General features: G+C 37.2%; 2 protein-coding genes across 3 annotated transcripts; both read left to right on the top strand.

The window, feature by feature from the left end:
* The first annotated feature begins 1768 nt into the window (after nucleotides 1–1768).
* Nucleotides 1769–10380, top strand: LOC121958138 (hepatoma-derived growth factor-like). 2 transcript variants are annotated; one of them, XM_042507009.1, is made up of 6 exons: nucleotides 1769–2225; nucleotides 5613–5689; nucleotides 7106–7244; nucleotides 7977–8135; nucleotides 8255–8443; nucleotides 9209–10380. In XM_042507009.1, the coding sequence occupies exons 1-6, from the start codon at nucleotides 2139–2141 to the stop codon at nucleotides 9227–9229; spliced, it is 672 nt and encodes a 223-aa protein (XP_042362943.1). In that variant the 5' UTR covers nucleotides 1769–2138; the 3' UTR covers nucleotides 9230–10380. The 2 variants fall into 2 exon arrangements, with proteins under 2 accessions (XP_042362943.1, XP_042362944.1); XM_042507010.1 differs by lacking the exon at nucleotides 1769–2225 and adding an exon at nucleotides 2521–2747 and having other exon boundaries at nucleotides 5591–5689.
* A 3019-nt stretch (nucleotides 10381–13399) lies between these two features.
* mrpl24 (mitochondrial ribosomal protein L24) lies at nucleotides 13400–18387 on the top strand. The gene is made up of 6 exons (XM_042506823.1): nucleotides 13400–13458; nucleotides 13719–13896; nucleotides 16381–16476; nucleotides 16846–16949; nucleotides 17463–17593; nucleotides 17977–18387. The coding sequence occupies exons 2-6, from the start codon at nucleotides 13723–13725 to the stop codon at nucleotides 18111–18113; spliced, it is 642 nt and encodes a 213-aa protein (XP_042362757.1). The 5' UTR covers nucleotides 13400–13458; nucleotides 13719–13722; the 3' UTR covers nucleotides 18114–18387.
* The last annotated feature ends 1295 nt before the right edge of the window (nucleotides 18388–19682 follow it).

Genomic DNA, 19682 nt, shown 5'->3' with positions numbered 1-19682 from the left:
ATAACACAGTGACTATTTAACTCATAACCTTGTTTAGCTTGCTTATAAAACAAGGAGATATAATAGGCTAATTTTTCCTTACTGTCTTCACTATTCATCCATGTGTGTCACAAAAATCCTTATAGGCCTATTGTCCAAACAAAAATATCTGGACACCCATATTGTTATGCTTTTGTGTCTTTATTACCAACTGGGCAAATTGGGCAACTGCCCAGGACCCCAGGCACTGAAAGGGCTGCAAAAGCTCTAGGTTCAGTGTTGGGGAAACTTTAGAGGCCAAAGAGAGAGCCACATTTTATTTTTCCTTGGGGCCCTCTAGTGGATTAAGACAGCCATGGCTGGCCTGAGAAAATCTTAAAGTAAGATTCATGGGAACTGTTTGAAGGAGGCCCTTTTCTATTTCAACATGACAATAGCCCCTGCACACGAATCATGGTCTGCAAAGAAATGATTTTGTGTTTGGAACACTGTTGGAATGAACTGGACCAAAAAAGATCACCAATCCTCTGTGCCTGACCTAACCAACCCCTGCATTCAAGTCCCACCAAATCCTGTCCCCAAATCAGAGGAGTGGAGGCTGTTAAAGCAGTATGTTAATGCCCATGGTTTTGGATTGAGGTGTCCAACAATCACATATGGGTCCAATGTTTGTTTCACATACTTTTGGCTATTTATAATAGTTGAAATTTGGAATTTAATGAAGTAATTCATATCTATGGTAATGACAAACTTATATGGGAGTAATGGGGAGACAGGCTGAGCTACATGCTGGTCCCAGTTTTACTAAAAATGTGTCAGAAAATATGCACCATTAAAGCACATTATTGACTGACACGAGAACACATGAAAGGCCCCTCTTAACTGTCATTAAGGCCCTATCCTGTGTCAAAACTTAATTCAAATAATTGATTTCAGTTTTGTGTTTATGCCACATATTCAGAAATAAATGTGTTTTATCAAATTATACTTCAGCACAAATGTACCCTGGTAGTATTACAGCACAGAAAACTGCAGTTATTGTTTATACGGGCCTTTTTTTGCCTTGGGTCCCCTTGCAGGTTAATCTGGCCATACAGTTAAAATTGGTCTATTTATTTTTGACAGATTGAGAGTAAATTCTCTAAGGTGAGACGCCTCAGGTGAAATCATATTTATGGAACGGTCAATTTTAGGTGAGTGAGCATCCATACAGTCCTCCTTTCAGACTTGTGGGAAGAAAACGTACGAAATGCAAAAGTAGGTGTTTATTTTAGTTTAGATTTACGCTCTGAAAATGTATGCAGAAAATGCATATTTAATTAAATATTTACTCATTTGCATATTAAGTAAAAAGCTCCCTGAGGTTTTACAAAGTAAAAGTTCCTCCCATGCTGACACCTCCTTTGCATGCATTGCAGACTGCCTTCCAGGGTGTTGGTTGGTTAATTTTTTTTATCAGCGACTACTAAAATAAAACGTTTACAGATAATCGGCAAAATGCCAAATATTGGCTCCCAGGCCGATAATTTGTCGACCCCTCGTATTATCTGTTGAATTTTTAACCTTGGATGACAGCCTTTTTCTTAAAAAAAAAAAACAAATATAAAAATATATATCTTTATTCTGACTTTATATCTCAGTCAATAACTGTCCTGTAAATGTCCACTGTTTTTATTGCTCGCTTTTCCAAACCGAGAGCTGTTATTTTAATGAGAAATGTTCCTGCAGTTCGAGGTTTGGTCGACAGGGGCGCTGACTGCAGCCTCGTCAGGTACTGGGGGCGCGTCTGCAAACTGGGAAGCGGGTTTCAATTTCAAACCCAAACAGTCCGAGGGACGAGCCAGCTCAAGGATTGCGGGACAACGCGAAAACCAAATAGTTACAGCGTTTAGCCGCACAGTTAGTAACGCTATTCAATCACAAAGTAGAGCGGTGTCGTTGCTCTAACCTGCCGTGGTTTCAGTCCACAGATTCAGCGAAAAAAAAAGTCGCCCGCCGCGTCTTCGCTCCAGTTTTCCGCGCCTGGTTTATTTGGATGACAAACGGACGCTTGCCTTGTTTGCAGCAGGTGTTTACCAACCCGGACAGTGTGATAAACTAAAACTCCCGCTGCGTTTTAATTCATTTATCTTACACAGCAAGCCATTTCTGCAAGAAACATGCCGAGGTCCAGCAGGCAAAGAGAATACAAACCTGGGGATCTTGTATTTGCTAAAATGAAGGGGTACCCACACTGGCCTGCGAGGGTAAGCACCTGACGTTACCTTTCTTGTTTCCATCTATACATTTGGGTTTCGTTTTGGTCCTTGTGGCCGCCTGCTCACACCACTTGTTTACCTGCGAGGCCTAACAGTAGTTAGCTACCATGAGTTAGCTTAGCTCGGTCGAGTTAGCTACGTTGCCCAGCATCCACACACAGCTAGCCAACAGTAGACAGTTGCAAATTTCTTTCGGGTGAGTCATCGGGTAGACAGGCAGCTCATTACCCAGCTCTGCTAACTAAATATGAATGTTGTTGCTAGCTGCTCTCTGCCATAAAGGTTACTTTTTATGTGCCGCTTTTCGTCTCCCAGAGGGCCCGTTAGGCTAATGTTAACTTACAGCTAACCGTTAGGAAGAGCAGTTGGGTAACAGAACGAGTTAACGGTCATGTCATATACGTTAACGGCTGTCCACGAGCAAACGTTATCTGAACGTTAAAGTTGCGCTATCTCAGCGAAGACACACTGACGGAGCCAAATGAACTTATTAGCTAAGTTACGTGCTACGTAAGTTGTTTTCAATTTTAATAACTGTTGCATTTACAGTCTACACATGGCTGCTTGTGTCGCCATATGCGCTGGTACTTTGTAAACATACCCGCCTGCCCACACTTGTTGCAACGTTGTTCCTGCTCGTGTCAGTAATGTTCTTATACTTTGAAACTTTTATTAACGCAAATCCAAATATATGAAAGTGAAACCTAGGTTCAGAGGCTTTTATAGTGAGTTTCTTCCTAATATGAAAGTACTTAATGTATGAAACGTTAAAATGCAGTGGTACTGTTAATCGTAATGGATTAATGTGATTTACAAATAAGATCTAGCCTTTGACTCCTGAATCCTTTGAACCAGGAAAGACATCACTTTTCTTGTGCTTTATTCAGACGCCTGTTACATGCATTTAAACTTTGAAACCTGAGAAAAAATTATGATGATTATTTGTTTAACATGGCTTTAAAAGGCAAGAAGGAACTTAGCAATAGATGTTACACAAACTGTAAGAAATTAGGAAAAGAAAAACACCTGGAAATTACTTTTGCAAAAGATAAAATGTAAAGCGAGAGAAATGTTTTGGAGATAATAATATAAATTGAGAAAATGTCCAGAAAAGTACATTCATAACAGTTCGACTAATTATTTGTATGTTTATCATTTTGGTTGATTTTATTTTATTTTTTTTAACCTAGTGTTTTATTTGTTTGTATATATTTTTTTTATTTTTCCCCTTAATTTCAGGTAATTTTCTTGTTGCCTGGAACTTGAAATTTCTTGCCGTGCCTCTGAACGAAATGAAGCCAATTTGCTCAAGTTTCGAAGGGTTAATTCATAAGTCATTTATATATTTATACACTTCAATACTCCAATCGCCTGATTTCATCTGTTTTATATGCACCTGATTCTTTTCATCCAATGCAAGATCTCACAGTTAAAGTTGTTTCTAGATGAGATTTTTTATTTATCTAGTTTTTTATTAGTATTATAATATTTTTAATAAAGTGTTGCTGCTTGTAACTTTAAAATAAATTTAATTATGGTACACTTTGGTCCAGACTAATAAAAAAAAGAATGGTATAAGACTATAACGTAACGTCTACCCGGTCTATAAACACACAGTAGCCCAACATTGCTGTCAAATTTTCCGAGGAATTCAGCATGCGAGAAAACGTGAACTTTTTAACTCTCACTCAAAGTTTTGTAAATATTATTACCCATATACTAAATAAAAGAAAACAAGGATAACGACAACCAAAAAAGTTTTGTCCTGCACTAAAGCCAGTAAAGGAGGAAGTATTCAAATCATTTACTTAAAAAAACATTACAACACCCCACTGTTAAAACACTCTTACAAGAAAAGCCCTGCGTCGAAAATGTTACTTGCGTAAAAGTATGCAAGTATAATTAGGAAAAGGTACTTAAAATATTAAAAGTGCATAATAGAAAAGTCTCACATCAGAGAAGCAGGACAGACTTTTTTTTAAACATGAAAAACAACTGAAACAACCAAAATAATTCTGTTGATCAACTCATTGATTAATCGGCTAATCACTTCAGCTTTACTTGTTGGCATTTATAATGTTGGTAGTTTATAATGGCAAACCATTATATTTTATGAACTCTAATATTGTCATGTGTGCAAAAATCTAAATCCGTAATCTAGCAAGTAACTACAGCTGAGTGAAAAGTGCAGTAATCCCCTATTAAATGTATCGGAGTAGAAATATTAAGTAAGATGAGAAGAGAAGACTCAGGTAAAATAAAAAGTACCTCAAATTGTACTGAAGTACAGCACTAGAGTAAATGTACTTAGTTATATTCCACCACATACTATAGCCAAAAACTACAATGGAAAAATGTGGAAATAAAACGACACATAACCACAACTGGCCTGAACAGTTGAAAAGGAAACACTGGATTGCACCGTTAAGTGAGAGTTTCTGTTTTTGATGTAGCAGCCGCTCACATTTCAGTGATCGAACTTGTTGCTTACACACATACAAAAACTGTCTTCTGGTTTATTAAGAGTGTCACTAAACAAAACTATTAAATCTGCACCACCCAATAAGTTAGTGTCAGTGTTTATCTCTGCCTTTTCCCTCCTTTTTCTTATCGGCCATGCCCATGTCAGTAGGCCACAGGTCCTGCCCCACCTATCCTGACACAGTGGTCATATCTGGGAATACCAAAAGGCCTGTTTGGCAGTTTGCAATCAGGCGCCATCATAATACTGCCTTCCTGTGTCTCGGCGTCTTGCTGTGTGTTTAAATACACAAATAAATACTGGCAGAGTGGTGGAGCCAACACCACACTGTGCTGCAAGGATGTTAAGCATGTAAAGTGATGCAAAAAGGTGGACTAACCCTTGTTTTCAATTGGATCACTTGATGTTATCTGAAAAAGATGAATTGAGAAATGGTTGGGGCATTTTTCTTGTCATTTTAGAGTAAATGATCAGCTGATTAATCAAAATAAAATACAACTAATTAAACTTTAATAAATAAAAACGTATATATTAAGCGCAGCCTGGACTAAAAAAAAAAATGTCTTGCATAGGTACTAATGTGTGATTTGGTAACCCAAAGAACTGTTTTTGTTTTTTTTTTTTTAACATTTTCTAGTTATGAACATATGTTGTAGCTCTGGATATGTTTATCAAATTTAGGTTTTAAACTCAATACATCAATTTGAATATTAACGATATATTATATTGATATTAGTCATTAATTTGATGTTGATGTAGTGATCCTGTGTTTGTTACGTCAGTATATAAATCTGCTTTTTTTTTTTCATTACGATTTTTCTTCTCTAATGAGTTGCATGGGTTTTTGGATTCATCTGCATCCTTTTTCAAGATGCTGTCCTCCTAACTCACAGATTGACGAGTTACCTGAAGGAGCCGTGAAGTCCCCCTCAAACAAGTACCAGGTGTTCTTTTTTGGGACGCATGAGACGTGAGTAATGTGTGTTTATATTTCCAGCCATATTCCAAGTGGAACCTAAATTATAGCAGATTTTGAGAAAATTAAAACAGGCAGTGCTCATGAATGTATTTCTGCCATTTGGAAAATAACGGTGATACCTGAAATACTATTGATAAGTAGTATCTGATTTGTGTTTATGTGTCTACTTAGCTGCATTACATAAATCATTTAATGCAAATATATATTACATACAGATGTCCATAATAATAATAATAATAATAAAAATAATAATATATATAATAATACTAATAGTGCATGAATAGATCTTTTAATTTTTACCACCAACACTGCAAAGTTAATGTATATATATATATATATATTAGTGCTGGGCCGTTAACGGCGTTAACGTGCTGCGTTAATGCGCTGGATTAATGCGGGATTCTTATCGCGCTATATTCACTAAGTTGGGTCTATACAGTGAGCAAGGCACCAATTTCACTTTGTTGTTTAAGCGCGGATGTATACCTGGTCGAATTACGCGGAGGGGGCGTGAACAAGGCGGAAGCTGGTCTGCCTGAGTGACTGGTGAAAACTGAGAAGCAGAGACTGGAGTGATTGGCTCAAGCCGTGTCACAAAGCTGCTGACTGTTAATGGCATTCTTCATGACCTCTAATGTAGGCCCACAGTTCAGTTAGGGTCATGTTATCAGAGGCTGCGCCCTCTGCTGTTCATTCCAGTTAGCAGGAAAAAGCTTTTTCCACATGGAGACAGAACCTGTGTTCCTAAATGTCTGTGTTTAACAAAATAAAAAAAAGTTAAACACCAAAGTAAAATCTTATGGAAAATTATTTTTCTTTACCAATATTATAGTAGAACAGCTTTCTCAAGCAGTTTGTGATGCATTTTCATCATTTAGATAGATAGATATTATTTTGAATGTCTTTGGCAAAATTCAAATCTATAATTTTAATCTAGATTAATCTAGATTAACTACAGGATTGCAGTGAGATGAATCTAGATTAAAAAAAATTAATCTATGCCCAGCTAATATATATATATATATATATATATATATATATATATATATATATATATATATATATATTTTAACACATCTGGTGACTGTGACTTTTCCCTGAACATTATTGTTGCCAGATTTCCATTAATTTTTACATCTTCAGGTGACTCTTCTTGCCGAGAGTCACCGTGTCCAGTCAATATTGTTTTTGTTTTGTTTACATTAATCTATCATCAAGCCAAAATTTAAAGACAAGTCCAAGTCTAATGCAAACTTTTCATTTACATATTCTTCTACTAGTAAGGCTCTAACAACAGCAAAATTGTCAGTGTATTATTTGTTCTGTCAAAACTGTCATTGATTAATATCTGTTGATCAAGTAATAATTTGAGAAATAATTTATCTTCGTTCTGTTTGACCACTACAGGGCGTTCCTGGGGGCCAAGGATTTGTGCCCGTACGATGAAAACAAGGAGAAGTTTGTGAAAACAAACAAGAGGAAAGGCTTCGCTGAGGGACTTTGGGAGATTGAGAACAACCCCACCGTCACGCATGAAGGCTACGAGGTAAGTGTGTTTTTGGAGGTTTGAGGCCAAGTGTCTTCTGTTTGTTCAAATTAGGACGTTAGAGATAACCGTAATGGAAGAGAGCCAAAAATAGCAGCAACAGAAATTTGCATCGCTTTTGTTTCCACCTGTGTTTACTAGATTGTTGGGTGTGTTGGGTGTGTTGTGTGTATGTGTTGTGTAATTGGATGTTGCTTGTCAGATTTTGGTGAACCTCAGGGCCTCCTCACACACTCATTGGCCCATGAGGGTAAAACTTTCACAAGCATACCCTAACATTTCCAAAGAGGGGGATATTTTCTTTATTGCCTTGTTTGGAAAGAGATTACCTTATAGCGTTATATATTAATATTGAGATGCTTTTCTACAACAAAACACAATGAATTGTAATATTTTTAGACAAATTATGCATTGCGTGAGATGAAATTGGCTTGTTATCCAGCAAGCACAAAACTTGTCAACAATACAACACTTAAAAATAAAAATAAAAATAAAAAAATAAACAAATAATACAATAATAAATAAATAAATAAATGAAAATCCTAATGGCTGCATTAACCTGGTAAAATTAATTTCTGCACAAATTACAATCCAGTCTTTACCCATGTTGAAAAGCATTTTATAAACTTGTGTTGTTTACTAGTTCAAGACAACATTAAGATTTTGGTGTTTGCTCTTTGTGGGTCCAACTGTTTCCTTTTCTTAAACTGTTGCTTCAATCTCTGCCTGTAGTCATCGAAGAAGGACAACGCGTCAGAAGGAGCAGGGGACACAGGGAGTGCAGAGAAAGCAGATGCCGAGGGCAGCAGTGATGAGGATGAAGGGGCCCTGGTCATCGACGAGAAGAACGAGAGGGGAGGAACTAAACGAAAAGCAGAAGAGTCCACAGAGGTGCGCTTTCAGCCTGCCAGTTAAACACAATTTCAGTAGAGAGCTTTATTGTCAGTACTTGATTTTTTAAATTTATTTATAATTTTGTCTCTCTGACACTTCCTCAAACCTCTCGTTAGGCATCACCCAAGCGGCCGAAGGACACAGAGGCAGAGGGTGATCCGAAGGTAGACCAAAACAAGTCGAACACGGAGGCCAAGCTCAACGATGTGGCTGGACCCAAGGCAACTGCTCCCTCCTCACAGAGCGAGTCGAAAGCAGAGGCCAAGGAAAACGCTCCAGCAGGAGGCCAGCAAACAGCAGATAAGGTGAGACACGCCGTATTATTGTGTTTCACCTGGGAAACATTCAATTATAAGGACTTAAAGGGACAGTTCACCCCAAAATCAAAAATAGAAATCCAGATTGTAGTCGAAATTAGGACAGCACTCCAATTATAGCGTTCTGTATTATTGCCATGTGTCTTAATTTTCTATCTAGATTGTTTGATGTTGCTTTTAAGAAACCTTTTTACAAGATAATCCACAGACCATGTTGTAAGCAGTTTAATAATAATAATAATAATAATGATAAATTAAACTTACTGGACTTTGGAAAATATATATTGAAGAATGCAAAAAAAACAACCTGTAAATTATTTACTAAAGACAATTAAAGTGAAAGATGTGGCCTGCCAACTTATAGACCGCTGTTTGAGACCAACAAACAAAACTGGTTGTTTTTTGAGCCATTGCTGTGTCTCCAGCAGCATTGTAGACACTAAACGTGTGTATTTTAGTGACCCTTGGCTGTTTTAACACAGGGATAGTGCTCCAAAAGCTTAGCGCCATTTAGTTCTATTATGTTGGAAAGAAAGCAGATATCAACAACACTCTTAAACAATCAAGACTTATAAATTGCACTGCAGGTATGAAAAATAATACGTATTTTTGATTTGGGGGTGAATTGCCCCTTTAATGTGGGTTTAAAGAGCCGTTCTGGTGTTTTGTCAGCTTCTGGGCTAACACTTTGATGTGATTTGTAAAATGTTAGATACTAAATGTATTAATTGCTGCCCACTGTTCTCCCTGCAGCCTGTGACAGACAGCGCTTAACATCAACTCAGAAGAAAACCAAGAACCGTTGACGCTTTTATCTGGAATTAAAGCATCAACACGATTACCTGCAGGATGCCAGATTTCAGCTGTTTAATTAATAGGAGAATTTAAAGAAAAAAAAATACCTGAGTGTTTATATTGAGAGACAAACAAATCTTCATTTGCCATTTTTGGGATATCATATATCCCAGAAACAAAGTTTGCTAATCTGATTTCAAACGATTAAACTGAGCACTTTAAGGCTCATTTATAAATGGGATTTTGGTGTGTATATATTTTTTATTTCTAAGTGCAATTACACAATTACAAAGACTGAATGCTAGGTGTCAAAAACATTTTTTTCAGTTTAGAGGGAATAAAAACACTGACTATATAGTAAATAAAAAGAAAAGATTTAAATCACACACATAAAAAGATAAATACTCCCATTTGATGGTTTTAAAACGTAGATATTGTACAGGAATAAGAACAAATTTTCACCCATGCTTTCAGCTTTAGGTCATAAATTGAATGTTTTACTTCCTTCCACTTCACCTAGCTTCTCAGCCACATCTTAAATCATATATTCAGGCATTGGATACATGACAAGTTGCACTTTCAGATTTTCTTTTTTCCCCATTAATCATCGTCTAGTTCACTGTATGATGTTTTTATGCAACACAGGTTTTGTTGCTTTGGTGTAGTGATAGCTTCATCGCAGGTGACCAAATTAAATGATTAATTTCACCAGATTGAAAATGTAAAGCCCATTTGAGACTATTGTAGGATTAAAACTCTGTTAAACCCCTCTGTAACTTTCTTTAGCTGACAAATGTTCATTATTGAAAGCAGAAAGACATTCCTGAATGTTGTTGTGTCCGAGCGAGGGCTTGAAACTTTGGTGGAGGCGGTCCTGTGGCGTTTGTTGGGGGTAAAAAGCTTTCTGACGAAATTATCTGGCAAACTATTTCAAATTCATCAATTTCATGTTATTACAAGCTCTTATTATGCTCACATTAATGCTGCCGTTGCTTTATACATGAGATGTAATTTTGGAAGAACGCTTATTTGCATTTCAGTAATTATTACCAAATATGTTTCTTTTTCAAATGTATTGCTGATATTATTAAAACCAACATATGATCGACACAAAATTGAGATTTATGAAAGAAAATTAAAATAAGAATTTACAGTGAAACATCTGTAAAACTGTTGTTTTTTTTGTTTGTTTTTTTTTTGTTTTGTTTTGTTATTTTTTTGCCTTTTGGTTTCTAACCCGCTTAACTGGAATATGAGTCTGTTTTACTTCAATGGTCTTATTATTTAGGTTGTGAAACAAAGTTGTGATGTTTTACATTTTATTTCAGCATTTGTAGACAACATGTTCAAAATGTGGTGTTTGTTATTTTCCACTTAAGGTGATTTTTAAGGGTCGAAGTGTTTTTAAATGCTGGACCTGCTCATCGTGTACTTGGACGTCACTCTCATCGCTTTAGTGTTTCCTGTATTTGGCAACATGAATCAAATGATGAACCTAAGGGAAGTATCAGCCTTCAAAATTGAAAATAACCCTGACTTTTGTGCCAAAAATGGCTTATACCCACATATAACATACCACTGATTTCAAGCTATGTAATGGTCACAGTGGCCCGCTCAAGTCTGGAGTTGATTCACAGGGTATAATTTGGCATTAAGGTGTATTTCTTGGTTAAGCTTTCTCTTTTACTTTAGGAAGCTGCCATTCATTTTAACCTGCTGCTTAGTTCACTGTTGTAGTTGCCAGTCCATTTAATAAACATGTTGATTACAAAAAACCTTTTTTTGTCATGTTTACACTCTGTAAATCTTTTTTCTTATTGTTGATTATCCAATCCTTCAGTCTGGATATCACCTAAAACAGAATTTTCTGCAGTTACTCGAGTTATGCAGCATCTCCTTCCAGAGGTGTGGTTTTGAGTCAAATAACTTGGACTTGTCATGAATGTTATGTCTCTGGACTCTACAGAGTCAAAAGAGATTTGTGATTAGACACCTTTTATAACTTATGACTTGTGACTTCACTTGAACTTGAGCCTTTTGACTTGAAAGTACTTGATTCCTTTCCCCAAGCCCAAAGATGACAAAGTATGTTATTGCCACAAGTCACTTAATTTCCTGAAATCACCTAAAAAAAAAAAAAAAAAAAAAAAAAAAAAGTAAGACTAGTAATAGATGACAGAGATGAGATAAATAGAAGATGGGACAGAAAGTGCTATTAAATGCTATAAAAGTGCCATGATGGCACAGATTTTTATATTTTTTTATTATTATTTTAAGTTCAGATACATGTTTTAACAAATACTAATATTAAAAAGTATTCATGATATTTGTAAATTTGTTAAATTAGTACTGCACTGTTTTCTTATCCGGGTTCCTTGGCTCCTGGTGCACCTGCCTGGTTGTGTATTGTGAATGCTGTTTTTGTGTGTTTTTGTGTATTTGTTTTGTAGGTTTTTGACATGCTGCTTTTAACTAATTGCCTTTAGAGGGATAAATAAAGTTGTTTGAATCTTAATTTAAATTTAAATACTCTGTTGTTAAAATGGCATTTGTATTTGGTGAAAAGTAAATTATGATTTTAGGAGTCATACTCAAAGTTTGGGACTTGGGACTTGACAGTTATATTACTTGGGACTTGACTCAGGACTTGTCAGTCTTGACGTAGGATTTTACCCAGGACTTGGGACATGACTCTGGACTTGCCTGCAAAGACCTGAGACTTACTCGTGACTCGGCTCCACCTCTGCTACCTTCAGCAGGTACTGTGTTGAATCTGATGCTCACAAATATTTAAAGCAGTGGAGTCTGCTGTTGATTTTCAAACCATCCAAACCTATTTTCACATATAATTTTTCACTCTGTTACCCTGTTACAACGTATGACACTAACGATGGCACCCTTGTGTGTTTGTGTGTGTGTGAGTGTGTGTGTGTGTGTGTGTGTGTGTGTGTGTGTGCATGCGTGCCTGTGCACTTGTCACAATAATTTGCTCTCCAGAGAGCCTGGCAGCACAGTTTGGTGGTTAGGCTGCAGCAGCTGAACTAGTTTTGGTGTTATGTAACATGTCCTGACAACTCTGGATTTGTCATGGGGTTTGGTTGAGTATGAGTTCTTTTAATACATTGTTTGGGTGGAGACATAATGATTTAAATCCTCTTTCATGTCTTTTTTTTATTTATTTTTATTTCTTTAAATCCATCTGAGGTGCAGAACTTAAACGTTTCATTTATATAAAATCCCGGTTTACAAGTTTAATGACTGTTTCAGTGCGCTTACATGTTCAATTCAGACACTGTAGTCTCTTGTCTTGTGGTATAATGGTGCTATAAATATCCCTATGCCTGGTTGCAGTAACTCTTCAGTATGACTTGTAATAAGTGACTGTATCTGCCTCCATGGGTGTTCCCAACATTAAATAAAGGTCCATTTCAACAACCAACAAACCAAGATTTTATAGATGAATGAATGTCTTGTTAAACACGTTGAGTTTTGTAAATAGTTTCCCTCAAGACGTCCTAAATCCAAACAGGATAGCACAATTAAACTGCATAAGCATGTACATTTTTATTGCTAAAAATATATTTCCATTTTGCTTCTAATGATAAAAGCAGATTTAGAACAAGAAAAATAGGAAATGAAAGAAAAATAAGTATAACTTCAATGCGTTAACACTTTTTGTTTTCTGTTTTGTTGTTAGTTGTTTGTTTCTTTCTTTTTGGTGTTTATTTATTTTCACAGAGACAGACAAATAAAGGTCCTTTATGAAATTGTACTCAGCTTTCTCTGCCCACACAACCCCTACCTTCTACAGCCCCCGTCCACATCAATAGTAAATAATTAAACAAATAAAATTTCACAATTATGAATATGTTTAGAATAAAAACAAAAATCTAAACAAAGACAAACACGTTGATTAAAAAATCAAATGAAATAATTTTATTAAAAGATAAAATAATACATTCATTTATTTAATTTTTTATTTTATGTTTTTTATTTTGTCATTTCATTTGTAATTTTTTGTATTGACCATTGAATTTACTGTTTTTTATACTGTTAATAAAAAGTAAAAAAAAGAAAAACAGATGCGTGATATGGCAACTGCGCATGCGTACAGCCAGATCTCAGCCTCCTGTACGCTAGGTGGCGCTGCCTGCTGAGGCTCATGTTGGTGTCGGAGCTGCTACATGTGACATTGACATCAACAGAGGGTAAAACAGCTCCGCTTTTATGTTACTTAACTCGTTTTTATTTACAATGACGCTTTAACATGATATATAGCAGCATCATATAAGATTAAATGTCTTAGAAAAGATAGTGTCTGATGTTTAGCCGCAGTAACACGCCGTTAATGATAGCTAACTCACTCCGCAAGCTAACCTTAGCATAGCTTGTAACGTCTGTGTTGTCAGGGGAGACTGGGCACATTTAAAGTTTAATTTACTGTCCTGCATTTGTTTTGTCCCTGCAGCACCATGAGGCTGACCGCTCTCCTGTCGATGGCAGCCAGGGTCGTTGTGCCCAAAGATTACCGCTACGGCACCAACAGACCGTGGACTCAGGCTGCTAAAAGGTTGAATCCTCCGGGACAGAGGAGGAAGAAGGTGTTTGTGGAGCCGGTGGACTGGTCTGTCTTCAAAGGAGACACGGTGAGTGAGTCCACTCAGATGTCAAATCTTCAAACCAACACCGCGAGTCAGGTGCAAATCCTCAAAATTAAATATTCAAGGTGTGTGAATATGTCAGTACTGTTCTGACAGTTTACCAAGGGGTCCACCGATATTGTTTTTTCAGGGCCGATATCGACTATTAGTGGTTCATGAGACCAATAACTGATATTTGGAACAGATATGGATTTACAGTAAAAAATGAAAATCTCTCTGTCAATATTAAGAATTTGGATAATAACAAACATCAACACAAAACTTTGTGTAAATGCCTTTGGCAAATGTTTAATGAAACCTGAGCCTTTCAACACAATACACAGCAACTTTTTTATAAACTCAAATGGAATAAAATAAAGAATGAATAAATAAATAAAGATAGCTCCCTGAGGTTTTTCAAAGTTTTCTTCCATGCTGACACTTTTTTGCACTTTTGGATTGTGTGAATAGTCCCCCTGGCCTGCAGCTGCGAACTCACACCTCTGCAAGTGGTCTGTCCTATATGTGCTTAAATGCACTACAATGCACATGTTTTGTTTTGTGACCTGTCGCTTTCTTTTCCTTCCATTTCACTTTACATTTTTTTACATATTTGTTCCTTGAGATTCTATCTTATGTTAATGTCTAGTCGGATAAACTAAAAAAATCTCTTTAAATAAAGTATTTTAAAAGCTGCAGGCACAGACGGTGATACAACAAAAATAGGTGAAAAGCACATTAAAAACTGAAGGTGCAGACAGTGAAACATAACAAAAACATTTGGCATAGAAACACATATTATTGCATTAACAGACAGGATATCAGTTACAGATCACTGCACAAGTCAGAAGACATCAAGACATCAGAATCACCAAAGTCTGATACGATATAACTATGACACTTGACTTATAGTACAATATTATTGCGATTTTAAATGCTTTTCAATATGCTGAGTAACAATAACAAATATATGCAATATAACCTATATTACAATCGTTTACCTTTTTTTTTCAACTGTAAATTTTGTCTATGAAGAAAAAAATATGGACTTGGGTTTTATTTAATAAGATAAACTTTAAAAGATAAAGTTTCTTTACTTGTTGTTATTGTAGCAAAATGAATCAAGTGGACTGAAAAAGCTCTGGATTCTTTTCTAATAGGTTTCCAAAGTTTAATTTGTATTTGCAATGTCAATAATTTACATAATAAGAAAAATCAATACTTGGTGTCCATGGATTGATGCAAAATTGCCACACAAAATTTCACAATATGATGTGGTATCGATTTTTTGTCCAAAAAGTTGCACTTGAACACATCACAAGGACTATGGTCAACTAGCACGTATGTTCTGCGCCTGCCTGAGAGGAAGAAACTGTCCATACCAGCAGGCAGCGGACATCTGTAATTACCATCCAAAAAGGAAAACTGGAAGACCGTCAGGACGGATTCAACATGGTAGTTAGCCAGTTCATACATTAACAGCACAAACTGCTGCTGAAAGAAAAAAATATATTTACTATGGGCCTGCCAGAAATAACAAAAACAGTTCTGAACAGTTTCGGAAGAGAATCTCTGACACACCTGGATGTGTGACAGGTGTGTCAGAGGAGGCAGGAGCAATCTATAGACAAAGAAACAGATAAACTCCCACACACTGTCCCGCTTACTGCAGACAAAAAAAACCAAACAAACAAAAAACCCAACATATCAGCAGTGAGCAGGATAGTGTGCGGGAGTTACTCTCTTGTTTATAAAAAAACCTAATCTTACCTAATTTAACATGTTTGTTTCAGTATCACGTCCTCTTGACGTTAGTCCTTAATTTGTATTCCTCACTTCTGTTTTTTTCTTTTTTTTCGTGTCCTGAGCTGAACTGTCAATTAGAGTGATTTCACTCACTGTAGGGTTCTGCCATCTTTGATGTTGATTTAAAATGCTGAATTGGTCCGAAAACAGCCGACAAGGGCTGACTAGTGCCAATGGTACAGGACACGCCGCAAAAACTAGGGCGACAAATACTCACTGACGGCCTGACATTGACCAACAGCCAACTGTCAGATGACATCAAAGTAACTAGTGCCCTGGTGTTACAGGGCCCCTTCCTAAATCTCTGCACAGAGCTGTATTTTAGAAGAATGAGCTTGATAAGTACATAAGTACAGCTTACACTCGTTTAGCTTTACATAAGTCAATTTGTAAATGTGACTATTTTAACGAGGATTTGCAGTTTTTAAATGAGATATAACAGTTTTTGCACCACTGGTAACAAAAAAGATGTTAGTAATGTTGTCACTAGTTATTTTGATGTAGTCACATCTGTGTAAAGAAATGTCCCGAATGATGAATGGAGATTAACGGCAAGAGAATCTGGTGGTTGAGGCTATAAAATATTTTTGGCCAAGCTCGCATTGACAAAACTAACTGGTAAATGTTAGAAGAGAATGTTTGTACAACATAGACTGAAGTATCTGCTTTTCTTTTGTTCCTCAGGTTGAGATTCTCTCGGGGAAGGACAAAGGGAAGATTGGAAAAGTGGTCCAAGTCTTCAGAAAGAGAAACTGGGTTATACTGGAGGGCCGGAACATAGTAAGGAGCTGCTGTGATCCGTTTCCCAGAGAAAACTGGAAACTGTTCAATGTGTCGCAGTATAATTGGTGATGCTGTTGGAGGATAAAAAGTTGGCTCTTGCTGTTCTTGCTACACAGAGTGCAGATGATTCAGTTTTGGATACATTTCATTAAAACATAAGTGAACAGCAAAGTGTTTGTGTTAGTTTCTGTTGTTGCAGTGTCATACACTGTGTTTTATTTTCACTCCACCAGATGGAGACAGATGTCTAGTTGAACTTTAATGTGAAACAAGCTGACTTCCTGCACCATGAAAAGCCATTTGGCCGCCACCTGTTCGTTGTTTTTCTTTCTTTTTTTAAGTTGGAACTATTGTTTTCTTTTTCAGCATTACAGGTATATTGGAAGAACTGAGGATTACCGTGGGACCTACATTGTCAGTGAGGCTCCGATTATGCTCCAGGATGTCGCACTCATTGACCCCTCAGATAGGTACAGTAACCTGAGCTGCACGGCAAGAACGAAATTATGGCTGTGCATGTGCACACTCAGCTCAGGACCTTTACAATAACTGAACCACAGATGAACTGTCAAATTGAGTTATAACCCTTCTTCAAGATGGTCTTCAGGTATTCACACACATTTATTTATTTGTGGAGGCCCGCCACAGTATCAGCTTTTGTTGCCACATACAGATTTTCTGTTTTGGAGCTGCGTCTCTCTCACACACACACTAACACAGAGCACACTGTGACACAAACCGGACTGTTCATTCAGAGCGCTGCTGGAATTTATGTACTGATGCATTAATCAGAGCACCACACTCTTAAAACAACCACGCTCTTAATTTTGTATTGTCCATCATTTACCAACCTACTTTAGATCAAAGCTGGTGTGTTTCCATTAGGGTCGGGTTCAGGGTAAGGGTACCAGCTAAGTCACGTCTTTACCAACCTGTTGACGATAAATCAGACTAATTATGACACACTAATGCTGATCTTCCAGGAAGCCCACTGATGTGGAGTGGAGATTCACAGAGGAGGGTGAAAAAGTCCGAGTGTCTGTCAGGACGGGTCGAATCATCCCCAAACCTGTCGTAGAGCGACGAGACGGCATCGTGCCACAGCAGTGGAAAGGTGAGAGTTCTTTGTGTTTCTTTTATTTTCATGGCAGGGTTATTCGTTTCAGTAAGCAGTTTTTTCCATGTTTAAGCAAAGAGTCGGCACATGAAACTGTCTGTCGTTCATTTTTCCACCATATGCAGACTTGAATTTTAAAAATAGGTGTCTGAGTGATGCAGTTCGATTGTTTTATAGTGGAAGAAACACGTTTCTTTCTAAACTAGAAGACACATGGTATGTATTAACCATTAACAATACTGAACAACCATCCAACTCAAAGTCTGGAGTGTGCTCGAAATGGGGTGACGTTCAACCGCATCTGAAGGGCCCACAGGTGCAAATTTTTCAAGTTGTGTATATTTTTGCATGTGACTGTTTTTTTCTTCCTGCTTTTACAGATGGACCTAAAGACACCAGTCCTGAAGACACTCTAGAAAAAACCTTTGTACCGTCTCTTAAAACCCTTGAAGAGGAAGTGATGGAGAAATTGGGCATCAGGGAGAACAGGAGACATCGAACATCCTACTGGTACTGACCAGAAAAATCAGAGACACTCAGTCCTCTTTGTGCTGTCCAGCTTTCACAGGGACTCTGACCACCACCACACACATACACACACACACACACACACCATGTGCTGGTGGGAGACGAGCAGAACGACGTTTTCAAAAAAGGGACTGACATGAGTAAGACTTGAGGACTGTAACATATGGGTAAAACATACGTTTTATTGAGGATGTTGCGGTGGTACCACATTTGAATTATGTTCCTATCTTTGTTATTGTGAATAAATGTCACTCATAAAATTATGCAATAGCTTGTATTTTGCTGTATTCTGGAGGTTCGCTCCATATTTCAGCAAAGGAACTTGATTTTCTCAAATAGCATTAAACCAGAAGGTTTCTAAACTTCTAAACTTAAAGGGAAAGTTCACCCATAAATCAAACAAATAGTCTTCCTCTTACCTGTGCTGCTATTTATAAATCCAGATTGTTTTAGTGAGAGTTGCTGAGTGTTGGAGGTATCGGCTGTAGAGTTGTCTGCCTTTTCTCCAATAAAATGGCACTTGTGGAGCTTAAAGCGCCAAAAAGAACCCATTTCTGCAGCAATGTCTCTTTGCAGAAATCGTGACCCAGATAATCCACAGCCCTTGCTGTGAGCGGTATCATTGTGGAGAAGGAGCAACACGGTCTGTGGATTATCTCAACCAACCGGGTCATGATTTCTGGAAACAGACATTGCAATTTTTCGCATGTATTTTTTCACTCTGAGCTCTACAAGCAATCTAGTTCTGCCAACTTGATCCATTATATTGGAGAGAAGGCAGACATCTCTATGACCGATTTTTTTTTACCACTCGACAAATCACACCAAGACAATCCAGATTAATACATAGCACTACAGGTTAGAGGAAAAATATGTGTTTTTATTTTGGGGTGAACTCTCTCTTTTAAAGATTTGGCTTTAATATATCAGCATCAGTAATTTGGTAAGGGAAAGTCAAATTTTGTGCCTTTCAGGCAAATGCATAAAGAATATTAACTGAGCAGGAATGAAACATTAATGAGATAAAGTTCTGAAAGCAGCATTTTAGCTGAAATGATAATGTTGAGTAAACTTGTATCGGAGCCATCATTAGGAGAACAGCAGTGGCTTCTGGTTTGCAGAAAATATGACATAATTATTGGCATCGACAGGGTTAATAACAGTAATGGTTACATTCGGTTTGGATCATTCATAAGGCTGAAAATAGTCATATTATTTTGCAGAAGCCCAGACATGCTGCTCTCCAAACCTAAAGCCTTTAGACAAATGAGTCTCTCTTTCCAACGTGTCTGGGAAACTGTGTGCAGGAGGAAATGACTCGGGAGGAGGAGACGACACAGACTGGGTAGATTCAACAAAGGTCTTTCACCTCATTTGACTTCATTCACTGGCACTGCGTGTTATTCCTGTGACACGTTAGTTTTTACAGTTTTGGTTTCAAGTATGACCTCACAGAGGAAGCAGTTTGATCGTGCATTTATCATCGAGATCATCTGCATAATATGAATTAAGATAAATGTTCGTATTGTCGAAGGTCAAGTCAAAATAATTGCATACT

This window comes from Plectropomus leopardus, chromosome 18 (assembly GCF_008729295.1).
Source record: "Plectropomus leopardus isolate mb chromosome 18, YSFRI_Pleo_2.0, whole genome shotgun sequence".
NCBI classification, from domain to species: Eukaryota; Metazoa; Chordata; class Actinopteri; order Perciformes; family Serranidae; genus Plectropomus; species Plectropomus leopardus.
Note: the sequence above shows the minus strand (reverse complement) of the source record. Positions and strands in the feature narration are given on the sequence as shown.

Bases quoted from the DNA above. Each gene is read 5' to 3' on its own strand.
- LOC121958138 (XM_042507009.1), top strand. From the start codon at position 2,139: ATGCCGAGGTCCAGCAGGCAAAGAGAATACAAACCTGGGGATCTTGTA. The intron at 2,226-5,612 runs GTAAGCACCTGA...CCTAACTCACAG, and splicing joins ACCCACACTGGCCTGCGAGG to ATTGACGAGTTACCTGAAGG. The intron at 8,444-9,208 runs GTGAGACACGCC...TTCTCCCTGCAG, and splicing joins GCCAGCAAACAGCAGATAAG to CCTGTGACAGACAGCGCTTA.
- mrpl24 (XM_042506823.1), top strand. From the start codon at position 13,723: ATGAGGCTGACCGCTCTCCTGTCGATGGCAGCCAGGGTCGTTGTGCCC. The intron at 16,950-17,462 runs GTACAGTAACCT...CTGATCTTCCAG, and splicing joins CTCATTGACCCCTCAGATAG to GAAGCCCACTGATGTGGAGT. The intron at 17,594-17,976 runs GTGAGAGTTCTT...CTGCTTTTACAG, and splicing joins CGTGCCACAGCAGTGGAAAG to ATGGACCTAAAGACACCAGT.